The sequence below is a fragment of the Microtus oregoni genome, unplaced genomic scaffold, assembly GCF_018167655.1.
Source record: "Microtus oregoni isolate MIOR12 unplaced genomic scaffold, Mior012 000020F_ref0000438, whole genome shotgun sequence".
NCBI lineage: Eukaryota > Metazoa > Chordata > Mammalia > Rodentia > Cricetidae > Microtus > Microtus oregoni.
This window is the reverse complement of record NW_024543079.1, coordinates 12,918,726-12,930,545: the sequence shown is the minus strand read 5'-3', so window position 1 is coordinate 12,930,545 and position 11,820 is coordinate 12,918,726. Positions and strand designations below refer to the sequence as shown.

Below are 11,820 nucleotides of genomic sequence, written 5' to 3'. Positions count from 1 at the left end.
CCCTCCCCTCTCGCCCAACTTCCTGCTGCCCCTTGAGCCTCAACCATTACCTCCTCCACTTTCTGTCCCTCTCCCGTCCTCAAGTGTGCCTTATGCTGTCTGTCCCCTGCACTGAAATCCATCACCCTTTCCTTTGTGACTTTTAGCATTTAGCTAAGTTCTAGTTCCGGGATGTGTTTCCGCCTGTTGTTATCTAATGTTGCCCACGACAGATAAAGCTGTTAGCTTCTGTTTATTTAGATAGCTTCACTCCATAGCACAGACTGACCTCAAACCCCATGCTGGCCTTGAACTTTGCTGCCTTAGCTTCTCAAATGCAGAGCGATGATAACTGGCGTGGAACGCCATCTCCTCTCAATAGCTCCTCGCTGATCCCCAGTGTCACCCTTATTTCATTTTAACCCAGGTCACTGAACCCTTCCGCTCAGAACCGTCCCACGTCTTGGAAGTTGCGCACTTCCCTCCCTCCCAGGGCTCCTTGGGCAGATGTATCAGTCGCCCCCTCGCAGGGTCAGGCAGCTATTTACAAAGTAACTGGATGCTGGGAAGTTCCCTAGGGAACTTGCGATGGCTGCTGCTGTAAGGACTGTCCTCGGTTTCCACTGAAAAAAGACCATACTTGGCCTAGTGAAAGCCAGCCCTCCCTGCAGGGAGCCTCTGGGACACGCTGGGGAGGGGTCGGAGAGCTGGGAAACCCTCAGGGCTCCACCCTTCTTGCCAGTCTGGACACCTCACGCTGCTTCCATGCCCCAGCCTGGGCCGACCCCGCCATAGGCAGCGATGAGAGGGCCTATTCCAGGAGCACCCCATCTCCCAGCCTGCAAGCAGAGACCTAATAAGGCCGGGCTGGCAGCCGCGGGCCCTGCCCCCCACTCCACCCCCGCGCATTCTTCTGCCTTGTAAGGCCTGGCCATCAGCGGCCCCACCAGCCGGGTCTCCGCCCCCAGAGCTCAGAGCAGTAGCCCCGGCATCAGCCAGCCAGCTCCCGCAGCACCGCCGCACCGTCCAGGACTTTTCTTCTCTGCAGCAGGTGGGAGATGGCGCAGCTTCTGGGCAGATACAGTAGGTGGCCAGGCCGAACCTCACCTGGCCCTCAGAGGGCTGTGCCATGACGTGCAGAGTGGTGTGGGCTGGGGTTGCTACCTTGCTCGGGTCCTATCGGTACCCTGGCTCGGGACTGAGCAATTGAAGGTTCTACGCCCCGGAAAAGTGGTCTTTGGGCAAGGAAACGTGTACAGAGTGTCCTTTTGCTAAGGAGCCTCACACACCAAGCCCAGAGCTTCAGGCTAACTGCCCATACAGGTGCCGATGAGGGAGTGGGATGGGGCGCCCTGACCCAAGAAACCGTGTCAGAGGAAACTGAGCCCTGCAGGGCTCCATTCACCTCCAGAACACAGGTTTCCTTTTCCCCACTTTGCAAACCCCGGGGCAGGAGACGGGGATGGTGACCCTTACACCTCCCGCTGCCTATACCCCAGTGCTGTGTGCACCAGACAGAACAGGAGGTCTGGGTCCTTGCTCCGTCTCAGCCCTGCAGCTGCCCTCGTTCTTCCAGGGATATGGAGTACTTGGTCTCTCATAAGCCGGTTCAAGAGCGGAGTGGGGCATCTGGCATTGCCCAGCTATAGGGATAGTAATAAGTAAGGGGCCTGGGCGTCACCTGTAGCAAGAAGTGGTCTAGTCATGGCCACGCCAAGTCCCAGCTATCTGATCCTTGGTGTCTAGGACCCAAGAAAGGGAGAAAATATGGCTTCAGGGTTAAGGCCCCAGCTTAGCCCTAACCTTGGTCACTCAACCAAATCTAGAAACTGCCTGGCCACAGCCTTTGCCACCCACTGCCCCCAGCCTAATGTGGTGTCCTGGCATCCAACCCTCTCATGGGCATGCACTTCCCTTTGTGTGTATATGGGGGGGGGGGGCTGCCTCTCATGAGTGCTAGGATAAAGAGGGCAGGGATACAGGTGGGTGTGGCAGCAAGCAATAGAGGAGCCTAGCAGACAGGAGGGGCTCCCATCCAGCACCACACCAAGATACACCAAGGCCTGGTGTTTGATGGGCTGCTGTGTGATGGGGGCCCACTGGGCCTTACAAAGCTAGAATCTCAAGACTACAGGCAGGTGCAGCCTGAAGACCTGCTGGAGCTGACCAGGATCCCAGCTGGGGCTGGGGGAGGGGAGGGGCGTACTACAAGCAGGGGTGGAGGAAATAGTGCATAGGCCCCAGGCCTAGGGGGACAGAGGGCAGACATACTGGGGCCTTGGCTAGTTGACGGGAGGCAGACACTAAGTCTTGAGATGTATTCTCGGCACAAGCTATGGCGGATTCAGGCTGAGTGCTTTCCCTGGCTTCAGTTTCCCTATCTGTACAGCGGTAGTCACGCAACCTCTCACTACAGAGTCATCAGCGAGCCTGGTGCTGCAGACCGCACTAGCGGTAAGGAATGAAGGAGTTTGCAAACATTGTCAAGATAAGGGTGAAGACCAGCCCCCTGGGGACTCCAGAGCTCAGCTGGAGGACAGAAGGCCTGGGAATGGCTGTAGAATGCTAGCGGTCACCAGGATGGCCTCTCATCAAGGGGACACAGTGTGATGGGCCAGGATCAGCTAGAAACTGGAAGAACACACTGGGGCCTTTAATGCCAGGCTGGGGGACCCAGGTTTGCTCTGGGTGTGTGTGTGGGGGGGGGGGGGGGACACAGACCTCTGAAGGTTTTTTTTTGGTTTTTTTTTGTTTGTTTGGGTTTTTTTTGGTTTTTCTAGACAGGGTTTCTCTGTGGTTTTGGAGCCTGTTCTGGAACTAGCTCTTGTAGACCAGGCTGGTCTCGAATTCAGAGATCCACCTGCCTCTGCCTCCCAAGTGCTGGGATTAAAGGCGTGCGCCACCACCGCCCAGCAACCTCTGAAGGTTTTAAGGGGACAAGTGGAGGTCTGAATTTGAAAGGGATGGGAAGAACTGGTCCAAGGCCAAAAGGTTACTTCTAAATGAATCTAGTTTCAGTCTAAATGGATCTAGTTTCAACTTGAGCGATGGGGGGCCAGGATGAAACTGTTGCCACCTGGGACCAGTCAGGCTCCCTGAGGAGAGCAGCTGGGTTCCACAGACCAGAGGAAATGGGGGTGGGGGGTGACAGTGCAGAAGATGGAGAGGCTGGGAGGGCAGAGGGATGGGGGGGAGCAAAGGGATGGAGAGGGATGGGGAGGGCAGAGGGATGGAGAGGAATAGGGAGGGCAGAGGGATGGAGAGGAATGGGGAGGGTAATATCAAGAGTACTGTGCTGCTGGCCAGCCCCCTCCTAGTAGGGCTCTACCTCCCTGTCACTGTGAGATGATGGTCACATGCTATCAAGGAATATTGTAGTAGACAGTGCACCTTCATGGTTGGCACCAAGCCAAACCCAATGTTTCACCCAGTCCTAGCAAAATTAGTTCTTTTTATTCCCAGCACCACTCCAGGGACTCTCTAGACACTAAATGCCCATCATCATCCCACACCGCTTCCTGCAGGGAGGCCCCAACACCTGAAGCCAAGATGTCCAGCAAGAGAGCCAAAGCCAAGACCACCAAGAAGAGGCCCCAGAGGGCTACATCGAATGTCTTCGCCATGTTTGACCAGTCCCAGATCCAGGAGTTTAAGGAGGCCTTCAACATGATTGACCAGAACCGTGATGGCTTCATTGACAAGGAGGATCTACATGACATGCTGGCCTCTCTGGGTGAGTAGGCCAGGTGGATGGGGACCTACGTGGGGCAGAGAGAAGGGCTGCTTGGCATTTACAGGGTGCTTCCTGTAAAATGAGACCTGTGGTGTTACCCTACAGGAAGTATTGCTCTGACTGCCCACTTAGCAGAGAGAAAGACTGAGGTATGAGCAGGTCATCACAGGGATCTGAACCCGGACAGTGCTCCAGTCTAGATCTTCTCAACATCTCAGAAGGAAAAGACTGTTGTGGGAGGAGGGGCAGGTCCCCAAGGGTTAAGAGCTCCTTGGAGCATCCTATGAAAACAAGGTAAGGGACATGAAGCTCAGAGGGACAGGGCCATAAAGGTGCCCCCTCTTGGTCAGGCAGCACCTTGTGTTTAGGGCTTCACATCCCTGAGACGGAATGGGTCTAAATAGCCAATAGGCACAGAAAAACACGTGCCTGTGTCTGATGGGTCCATGGATCAGATGTGGTTGCTGGTTAAAGAACATTGTCCTCCCAGAACACGGTCCACAGAATCAACTAAGCAGGGCCCATAGAGGCTCACAGAGGCTGAAGCAACAATCATGGAATCTGCACATATGTTATGGTTGTTAGCTTGGTGTTTTTATAGGACTCATAACAGTGGTTGGGGTGCCTCTGACTCTTTCACCTGCTCCTGGGACCCTCTTCCTCCTACTGGGTGGCCTTGTCCCGCCTTGATCTGAGGGTTTGTGCCTAGTCTGATTGTATCTTGTCACACGTGTTCTGTTGATAGCCCCGGAGGTCTGCCCTTTCCTGAAGGGGAATGGAGAAAGAGGAGAAGGTCTAGAGGAGAGGGAAGGTGGGGTGGAGGAGAGGAGGGGACTGGGAAAAGTGGAGGGAGGGGAAACTGTGATTGGGATGTAGTATATGAGAGAAGAACAAAGAAAAGAAAAACAAAAAATTGGTACCCTCCAAAAAAAAGAAAGAAAGAAAAGTATTTTAAAAAAAAAAACTGTCCTCAAATTAAAAAACAGAGAGGGAAGCAAGTAAGACAATAGCAAGCTCTGCAGCCATCATCCTAATTCTCCTTGTAACCTCTTGGGGGCGGCAGTGAGAGACTCAGAAAGAACCTGCAATCTGCCCAAGGTCACACAGCAACCGGCTGTTCAGTTAGGATTTCAGCCCAGCAGAGACTGCAGCAACCCGAGCAGTGCCGTGAGACCATTAGGACCACTGACTTAGCTCACAGTACTAAAGACACAGGAAGCAGAGGCACAGAGCTAGTGTAAATCCAATGCTCCCTGATTTAACCACTTCTGAATCATTGCCGGAAATGGGGACAGACTGCCTGAGTTTAGCTGCCGTGTGCCAGGCACAGTGGCACAGGGGTGGAGGAGCCAGGGGCTTGTGGCATTCCCTCATACCTTTGTTTTGGTTGTTTTTTGTTTTTGTTTTTTTGAGACAGGGTTTCTCTGTAGTTGGGTTTTTTTTGTTGTTTTTTGTTTTTTTTTGAGCCTGTCCTAGTACTAGCTCTTGTAGACCAGGCTGGCCTCGAACTCACAGATCTGCCTGCCTCTACCTCCCAAGTGCTGGGATTAAAGGCGTGCGCCAGTTTATTTCCTCATACCTTTAAAGCAGGCAGGGACAGGAACTGGGTGCCCAGAAGGCAGGAAATCAGTCGCCTGGCACCTGCTTCCCAGCCTACAAAGTTCACTGTGGGGAGGTCACTGGGAATGAGTTAGCCATGCTGGGGACAGAGAGCTAGGAACAGCAGCCCCAATGCCCACACACCACAGGGAAGAACCCCACGGATGAGTACCTGGAGGGCATGATGAGTGAGGCGCCAGGACCCATCAACTTCACCATGTTCCTCACCATGTTTGGGGAGAAGCTGAATGGCACCGACCCCGAGGATGTGATCCGCAACGCCTTTGCCTGCTTTGACGAGGAGGCCTCAGGTCAGTACTCACTGGAGACCTGGGCTGGGGAGGGGCTGCAAGGGTGCTCTGTGCCTATAGGGGACGGGACCAGCCAGACACCACTGCCTCCAAGTTCCCAGTGCCACGTTTACCCAGGCTTCCTACCTACCGACTGCACCTGTCGGCCCACGACACGCTGCTTTAAACCTTCCAGAAAACAAACCATGCCATTTTTGACCCCAGCTTCTGTGACAGCAAATTCTCCCTGTCATGAAGCCACAGTCCCTCTGTAGAGCTCTTGGCTCTGGGCCCCTCCGGATCTCTCTCATCCATGCCCTTGTCCCTCGAAGTGACTGGAGACCAGAACAGGGTCTTGCAGCCCCCTCTCCCTGTGACATCTCAAGGGCCGGGACGGGAGGCGTTGGTGTGGGCAGAGCCTGCTCTCATTGGCCTTGTCGTGCCGTGCCCCAGGGTTCATCCATGAGGACCACTTGCGGGAGCTGCTCACCACCATGGGCGACCGATTCACAGATGAGGAGGTGGATGAGATGTACCGCGAGGCACCCATTGATAAGAAGGGCAACTTCAACTACGTGGAGTTCACCCGCATCCTCAAACACGGCGCCAAGGACAAAGACGACTAGGCTATCCTTAGCTTAGCCCAGACCCTACCCTAGTCACTTCCCCAGCACACACACACTACCCTTCATGAGGAGTTGGGGTTCTGGCTCCCAGAGCAGGAAATGAACCAGAAGACCCACAGGGTGAGGCAGGGGGGTCTGCCATGGCCTCAGGCACCTAGAAGGGATCTCTTTAAGGAAGAGCTGCAGTGGGGAGGGCAGCCAAGGGTGGGGCTGAGGCAGCTGAAGATGGCCACCCTGAGGCGTGCCCTCATATTCCTGGGCTGCCCTGAGGAGGAAAGCACCCCGGTCTTGGTGTTGAACACTAATTCCCAGCATCCCCACAAAGGCCCGCACACATTTCCCATGTCCCTGTGGAGGATGACAATCAACAAGCACTATACCTGTCCGGTTTCCAGAGCACAAAGGAATGTACAAAGGGAGACTGCCGGGGGAAGCAGCCTCTAATACAAGGCTGAGCACTGCCTCCGTCTGTGTGTGTGTCTGTGACTGGGGAAATCGGGGACCATGTCCCATCACATCCTTCCCTCTCATCCCAGCGGCGGCCTGACGCACCATGACACTCTGTCCAGGGCAGGGCTCAGGGGTCTGCCAGGTACTGAAGCCTCAGAAGTCCCCAGTCCAGGGGCTGGGTCCATGCTCAGCTGAGAGCAGATTAGTCAGTAGAAGAGAAGCAGTCCTCTGAGAAGAAAGAACAGCGTGGTGAGACCTAGGGAGTCACCAGGGAGACAGAGGGGTTTTGACCATTGGGGGTCAAAGGTTAAGGTCACAGCCCTCAGGACTAAGGCCTGATTTCCAGGTTACATCATTCTTCTAGAGAAGCTTGAAATTAAGGGGGGGGGGGCTCTAAGAACAAGGAAGAAGGGCTGGAGAGATGGCTCAGAGGTTAAGAGAACTACTGACTGAAGTTCCGGAGGTCCTGAGTTCAATTCCCAGCAACCACATGATGACACACACCCATCTATTATGAGATTTGGTGCCCAGAACACTATATACATAATAAATTTAAAAAAACAATGAAAAAGAGATTAAGGGGGCTCTAAGAACAATGAAGAAGAGATTAATGGGGCTCTAAGAACAATGAAGAAGAGATTAAGGGGGACTCTAAGAACAATGAAGAAGAGATTAATGGGGCTCTAAGAACAATGAAGAAGAGATTAAGGGGGACTCTAAGAACAATGAAGTAGGTGACCAGTGGCTCAAGAAGTGACTGGTCACCTGCCACAGCTGCCTCCCTCATCCTGTCCAGTTCCAGGAAGCCACAGGGTCCAACCTCTACCCCAGCATATGCACATACACACCCTATTCCGGCACACAAGGTAGGCAGGGCTGGGCCGCCACTACATTTGAATGATGGGGTCACTGACCACACTCCCTACAGTGTAAAGGGAACTGCCTGGTCTCACCTAGTAGTCTATGGATGAAGGAGGGGGCCTCACATGTCCTACCTGACCCCAGCAGAGGCCAGGGATAGGTGTTGGATCCAGAGTGGTCCATGCGAGGCAAGGACAGCACACGAGGAGACACCAACACAGCCTGGAGGCTCCATCTGACTACCAGCCTCAACCCTCCTCTGTAGCAGGAAGCCAGATGCACACACTCTCAGTTTCAAAGTGAAATTTGAGACAATTTCTTGGTCTCAACTCTGGATGGGACCAGGCCTGGTAAGGTCCGAACCAGCCCCAAATAGTGTTCCAAACTCAGGCCCAGCCCCACCTGTAACCCTGAGTGGCCCTTGGCCTGGTACTGGGCAACACATCCTCTTGTTAAACCACTGAGGCACCAAAGGCCTGCTATTAGTGTCTTCAGTTTCTAGAAGGCAGGGAGCCAGGCATGGTGGCTTGCACCTATAATCGCTGCAGACCAAGGCAGGAGGACCATCACAGGTTTGAGGTCAGCCTGGACTACAAAGTGAGACCTGATGTCCAGAAGGCAAAAAGGAGACAGAGTCATCTCAGGAAGACATCTCTCTGGGATCCCACGTCCGGCCTGGACAAGGGGGGGTCACGGCTTTACAGCTGTCATAGGGCTGAAAGGTGGCCAAATGGGACAGGGGTGGGGAGTGGGGGGCCAGGGGTGGAGTGGGGAGGCAGGGGGTGGGGAGTAGGGGCAGGGGCAGGTAAATACTCTGCGGAGGCTGGGGAGTAGGAATCCAGGCACGGACCAAATGCAGCCAAGGCCTGCAGCAGCAACACGCCAGCTCCGCAGCTGAGAGGAAGATGGTGTCTCATCCCATAAACTGACTTAAGCAACTTTACAAGAAGAAAAAAAACTTAAGCAGCTAAGGAGAGGCAGAGGTAAAAGCTCATAGAGACCAAAAGATGATCACAAACTCAGGGCCAGCCTGGGCTACAAAGGAAGATTCGTGTATAAATAAACACAAGTTAGTGAGTTTTATCTTCTCAGGTGACAATTAGAGAAAACAGGGAAACCTTCCCAGAACTAGAACTTTCCAAGTTTTGCATGAACCCCAGAAGCCACAAATGAGAAGTCGGAAGACTAACGACTATACCATCAAAAGCCAGTGCCAGGGGAGCAGTAACAGCCCAGTAGGACAACGCTGAGGGGTGTGGTCTAGCTTGGTGCTGATGAACAAAGTCACTGAAATGTACCAATCGTGGCTACAATTTAAACACGTTTCATGGCTTTTCCTCAAACTCACTGCAGGCATTAAAGCCAAGCCAAACAAACAAAAAAGGATTATTTTCTGCAAACCTTTTTGAACTTTCACTGTGCTTTTAAATCCTAAAAGAACCAGATCTCTACTTCAGAACAAATTGCAATCTACTGAAAAGCATACACTGAGAAGTTATTTATTTCAGCCTTTGGTGCAAGGGTAGACAGGCTAGCCTCAAACTCACTATGTAGTTAAGAAGGACCTTGAACCCCAGTGGTGGTAGCACACACAGGCAGACCTCTGTGAGTTCGAGAGCAGCCTGGTCTACAGAGTAAGTTCCAGAACAGCCAGGACTGTTACAGAGAGAAACCCTATCTCAAAAAAAAAAAAAAAAAAAAAAAAAAAAGACCTTACTCCTCCTGCCTGCCTTTGCCTACCAAATGCTGGGCTGATAGGCATGTACTGCAGAGTGTGCATGTGCACGCTCTAAGACATGCATGTGGAAGTCAGAAGACAATTTCCAGACTGGGTGCTCACCTTCCACCCTGAGGCAGCAGGGTCTCTTGGCTCTGTGCTGCACTGTAAGTCCAGGCTAGCCCAATTTCTTCCAGCTACTTCTGTTTCCTTTCTCACCACAGGAATTTAGGAACTACAGAAGCACACCTAATTTTTTTTTTTTTTTCGAGACAGGGTTTCTCCGTAGCTTTTGGTTCCTGTCCTGGAACTAGCTCTTGTAGACCAGGCTGGCCTCGAACTCACAGAGATCTGCCTGCCTCTGCCTGGGATTAAAGGCGTGCGCCACCACCGCCCGGCCACACCTAATTTTTTTGTTGTTACTTTAATATGGGTGATGGACCAGCCCAACTCCATCTCTAGATTAAAAGTCATCTTGTTACAAGATCAAAATAAGCTTTTTCCTGTTTTCAAGTTTGGATTTGACCAAGTCTTGACTAATTTTCTGGAATTTGACATGACCTATAACCTAACATCCACCCTGATAAGATGTTTTGCCAAATAATTTTGAGATGTTTTGCCAAGTTTCTATGTAACCAAAAACCATTGGAAATCCTCTAGCCTTGCAGTTTTGGGGGCTATATAGGCCCCACTTTTTCCTATGTTCAATGCTATTTTCTCAAACACTGCTTTAAGGAGATAGCCCTGTGTCTTAGGTAGGGTTTCTATTCCTGTGAAAAGACACCATGACCACAGCAACTCCTATAAGGAAAACATTGACTTGAGGGAGTGGCTCACAGTTTGAGAGGTTCAGTCCATTATCATCATGGTGGGGACCCTGGCAGCAGGCGGGCAGGTGTGGTGCTGAAGGAGCAGCTGACAGTCCTACATCTTGCAGGCAACAGAAAATTGACTCTCATAACTTTTCCAAGACCTCCTGAATACGGCATTTAAAATGTTTACAGGAGAAAGCTTCCTGTGATAGAAGGCGATCCTAAGGTCTCCAAGGAAGACAGATGGGGCGCAGACCGCGACTGTGGTGACACCAACCACTGGGGAAACTGCTCCAAGCCTTGCTTTTGGCCAGGTCCTGCAAAAACTGTGGAATTATTGGGTTGACTGCTCTTTTCTGCCTAAGTCAAGGTGGATCGATTTCCCCAAGTTCCTCATCCACAGGAAAATCTCTCAGACCTTCTGTACCTGGGAGCTGAAGGCACATGCTCAGTGCTGACCTGTGTTGATACATGAAGACTGACCTCTGCCCCCAATGAAATCACCCCTAGAGCTTAGGGTAACCGTCCAGGTAATGGCAAGTCTCTGCTATTTTAACTGATAGACAGGGCATTTGGATTCTCCTTCCTGCTCTAATGTGTCCTTCTCAGATCTCTGATGGTATTGACAGCTAACTCTAGCTTCTTCAACTTAGCACCAGGCAAGGTGTTTCAGTTAAAATCCAGGCTTACTACTCTAGAGCTATTAGGTCACCTGACAAGAAAGGCAAACTCACAGGCAGGATGGTCATACTAACAGCTTCACATGGAAGGATAAACAGGTCTTAGGTGTAACTTTTACTATTTAAACGAACTCGCTTTGCAAAGACTGTTCTTAGTAATCAACCACTGTGTCTAATGGGAGATAACTGGATAAAGATTTTAAGTTTTGTATGTTGTAAAGATCTAAAAACAGTTTTATATAAATGCAAGTTATAAATATCTGAGGCTATAAAAGCTTGAATAAACTGTAAGGTTCTAAAAATGATTTAAGATATATAAATACAGGTTAAAAAGGTATAAAATGATCTAAAAAAATTCAGATTTCTTTCTCCTTCTATGCTATTGTTATATGGAGATTTCAAAAGTCCAGAGTTTAGCCGGGTAGTGGTGGTGTACACCTTTAATTCCAATACTCAGGGAGGCAGAGGCAGGAGGATCTCTGTGAGTTCGAGGCCATCCTGGTCTACAGAGTGAGTTCCAGAACAGCTAGAGATACAGAGAAATTCTGCCTCGGAAAAAAAAATGTCCAGAGTTTTACATTGATCAATGGAATTCTGATGAGCATATCAATCTCAAGTTCAGTCTCCTTTGCTTGTCTTCTAAGGACAGGCCCAAAGATACTTCTTATCAGGCTAAAAACACCCCTGCCCCATCTGTATGCCCCACCCTCTGGACAGAGGAAAGAATGTTTGTGCTTTTGAACCTAAAGCCTTAGCTTCCACTGTGACTTGAAGGCATGCAGCTAGTCCAGTCGTTTTACAGATACCTGTTGGCAGCTTTTTCTACAATGTGAATTTCAATATTAATTATAACAATGGAAACAATAATGTATCTAAAACTTTGATCTTTTTTAAATTTATTTATTATGTATACAATATTCTGTCTGTGTGTATGCCTGAAGGCCAGAAGAGGGCACCAGACCTCTTTACAGATGGTTGTGAGCCACCATGTGGTTGCTGGGAATTGAACTCAGGACCTTTGGAAGAGCAGGCAATGCTCTTAACCACTGAGCCATCTCTCCAACCCAACTTTG

General features: G+C 51.0%; 1 protein-coding gene across 1 annotated transcript; it reads left to right on the top strand.

Annotated features, from left to right (window-relative positions):
* The first annotated feature begins 874 nt into the window (after window positions 1-874).
* Window positions 875-6,690, top strand: Myl9 (myosin light chain 9). The gene is made up of 4 exons (XM_041670358.1): window positions 875-1,030; window positions 3,504-3,712; window positions 5,461-5,622; window positions 6,055-6,690. The coding sequence occupies exons 2-4, from the start codon at window positions 3,529-3,531 to the stop codon at window positions 6,225-6,227; spliced, it is 519 nt and encodes a 172-aa protein (XP_041526292.1). The 5' UTR covers window positions 875-1,030; window positions 3,504-3,528; the 3' UTR covers window positions 6,228-6,690.
* The last annotated feature ends 5,130 nt before the right edge of the window (window positions 6,691-11,820 follow it).

Excerpts from the sequence above, each read along its gene's own strand:
- Myl9 (XM_041670358.1), top strand. The coding sequence starts at position 3,529 with ATGTCCAGCAAGAGAGCCAAAGCCAAGACCACCAAGAAGAGGCCCCAG. Across the intron at positions 3,713-5,460 it reads TGACATGCTGGCCTCTCTGG|GGAAGAACCCCACGGATGAG; the intron begins GTGAGTAGGCCA and ends CACACACCACAG. Across the intron at positions 5,623-6,054 it reads CTTTGACGAGGAGGCCTCAG|GGTTCATCCATGAGGACCAC; the intron begins GTCAGTACTCAC and ends GCCGTGCCCCAG.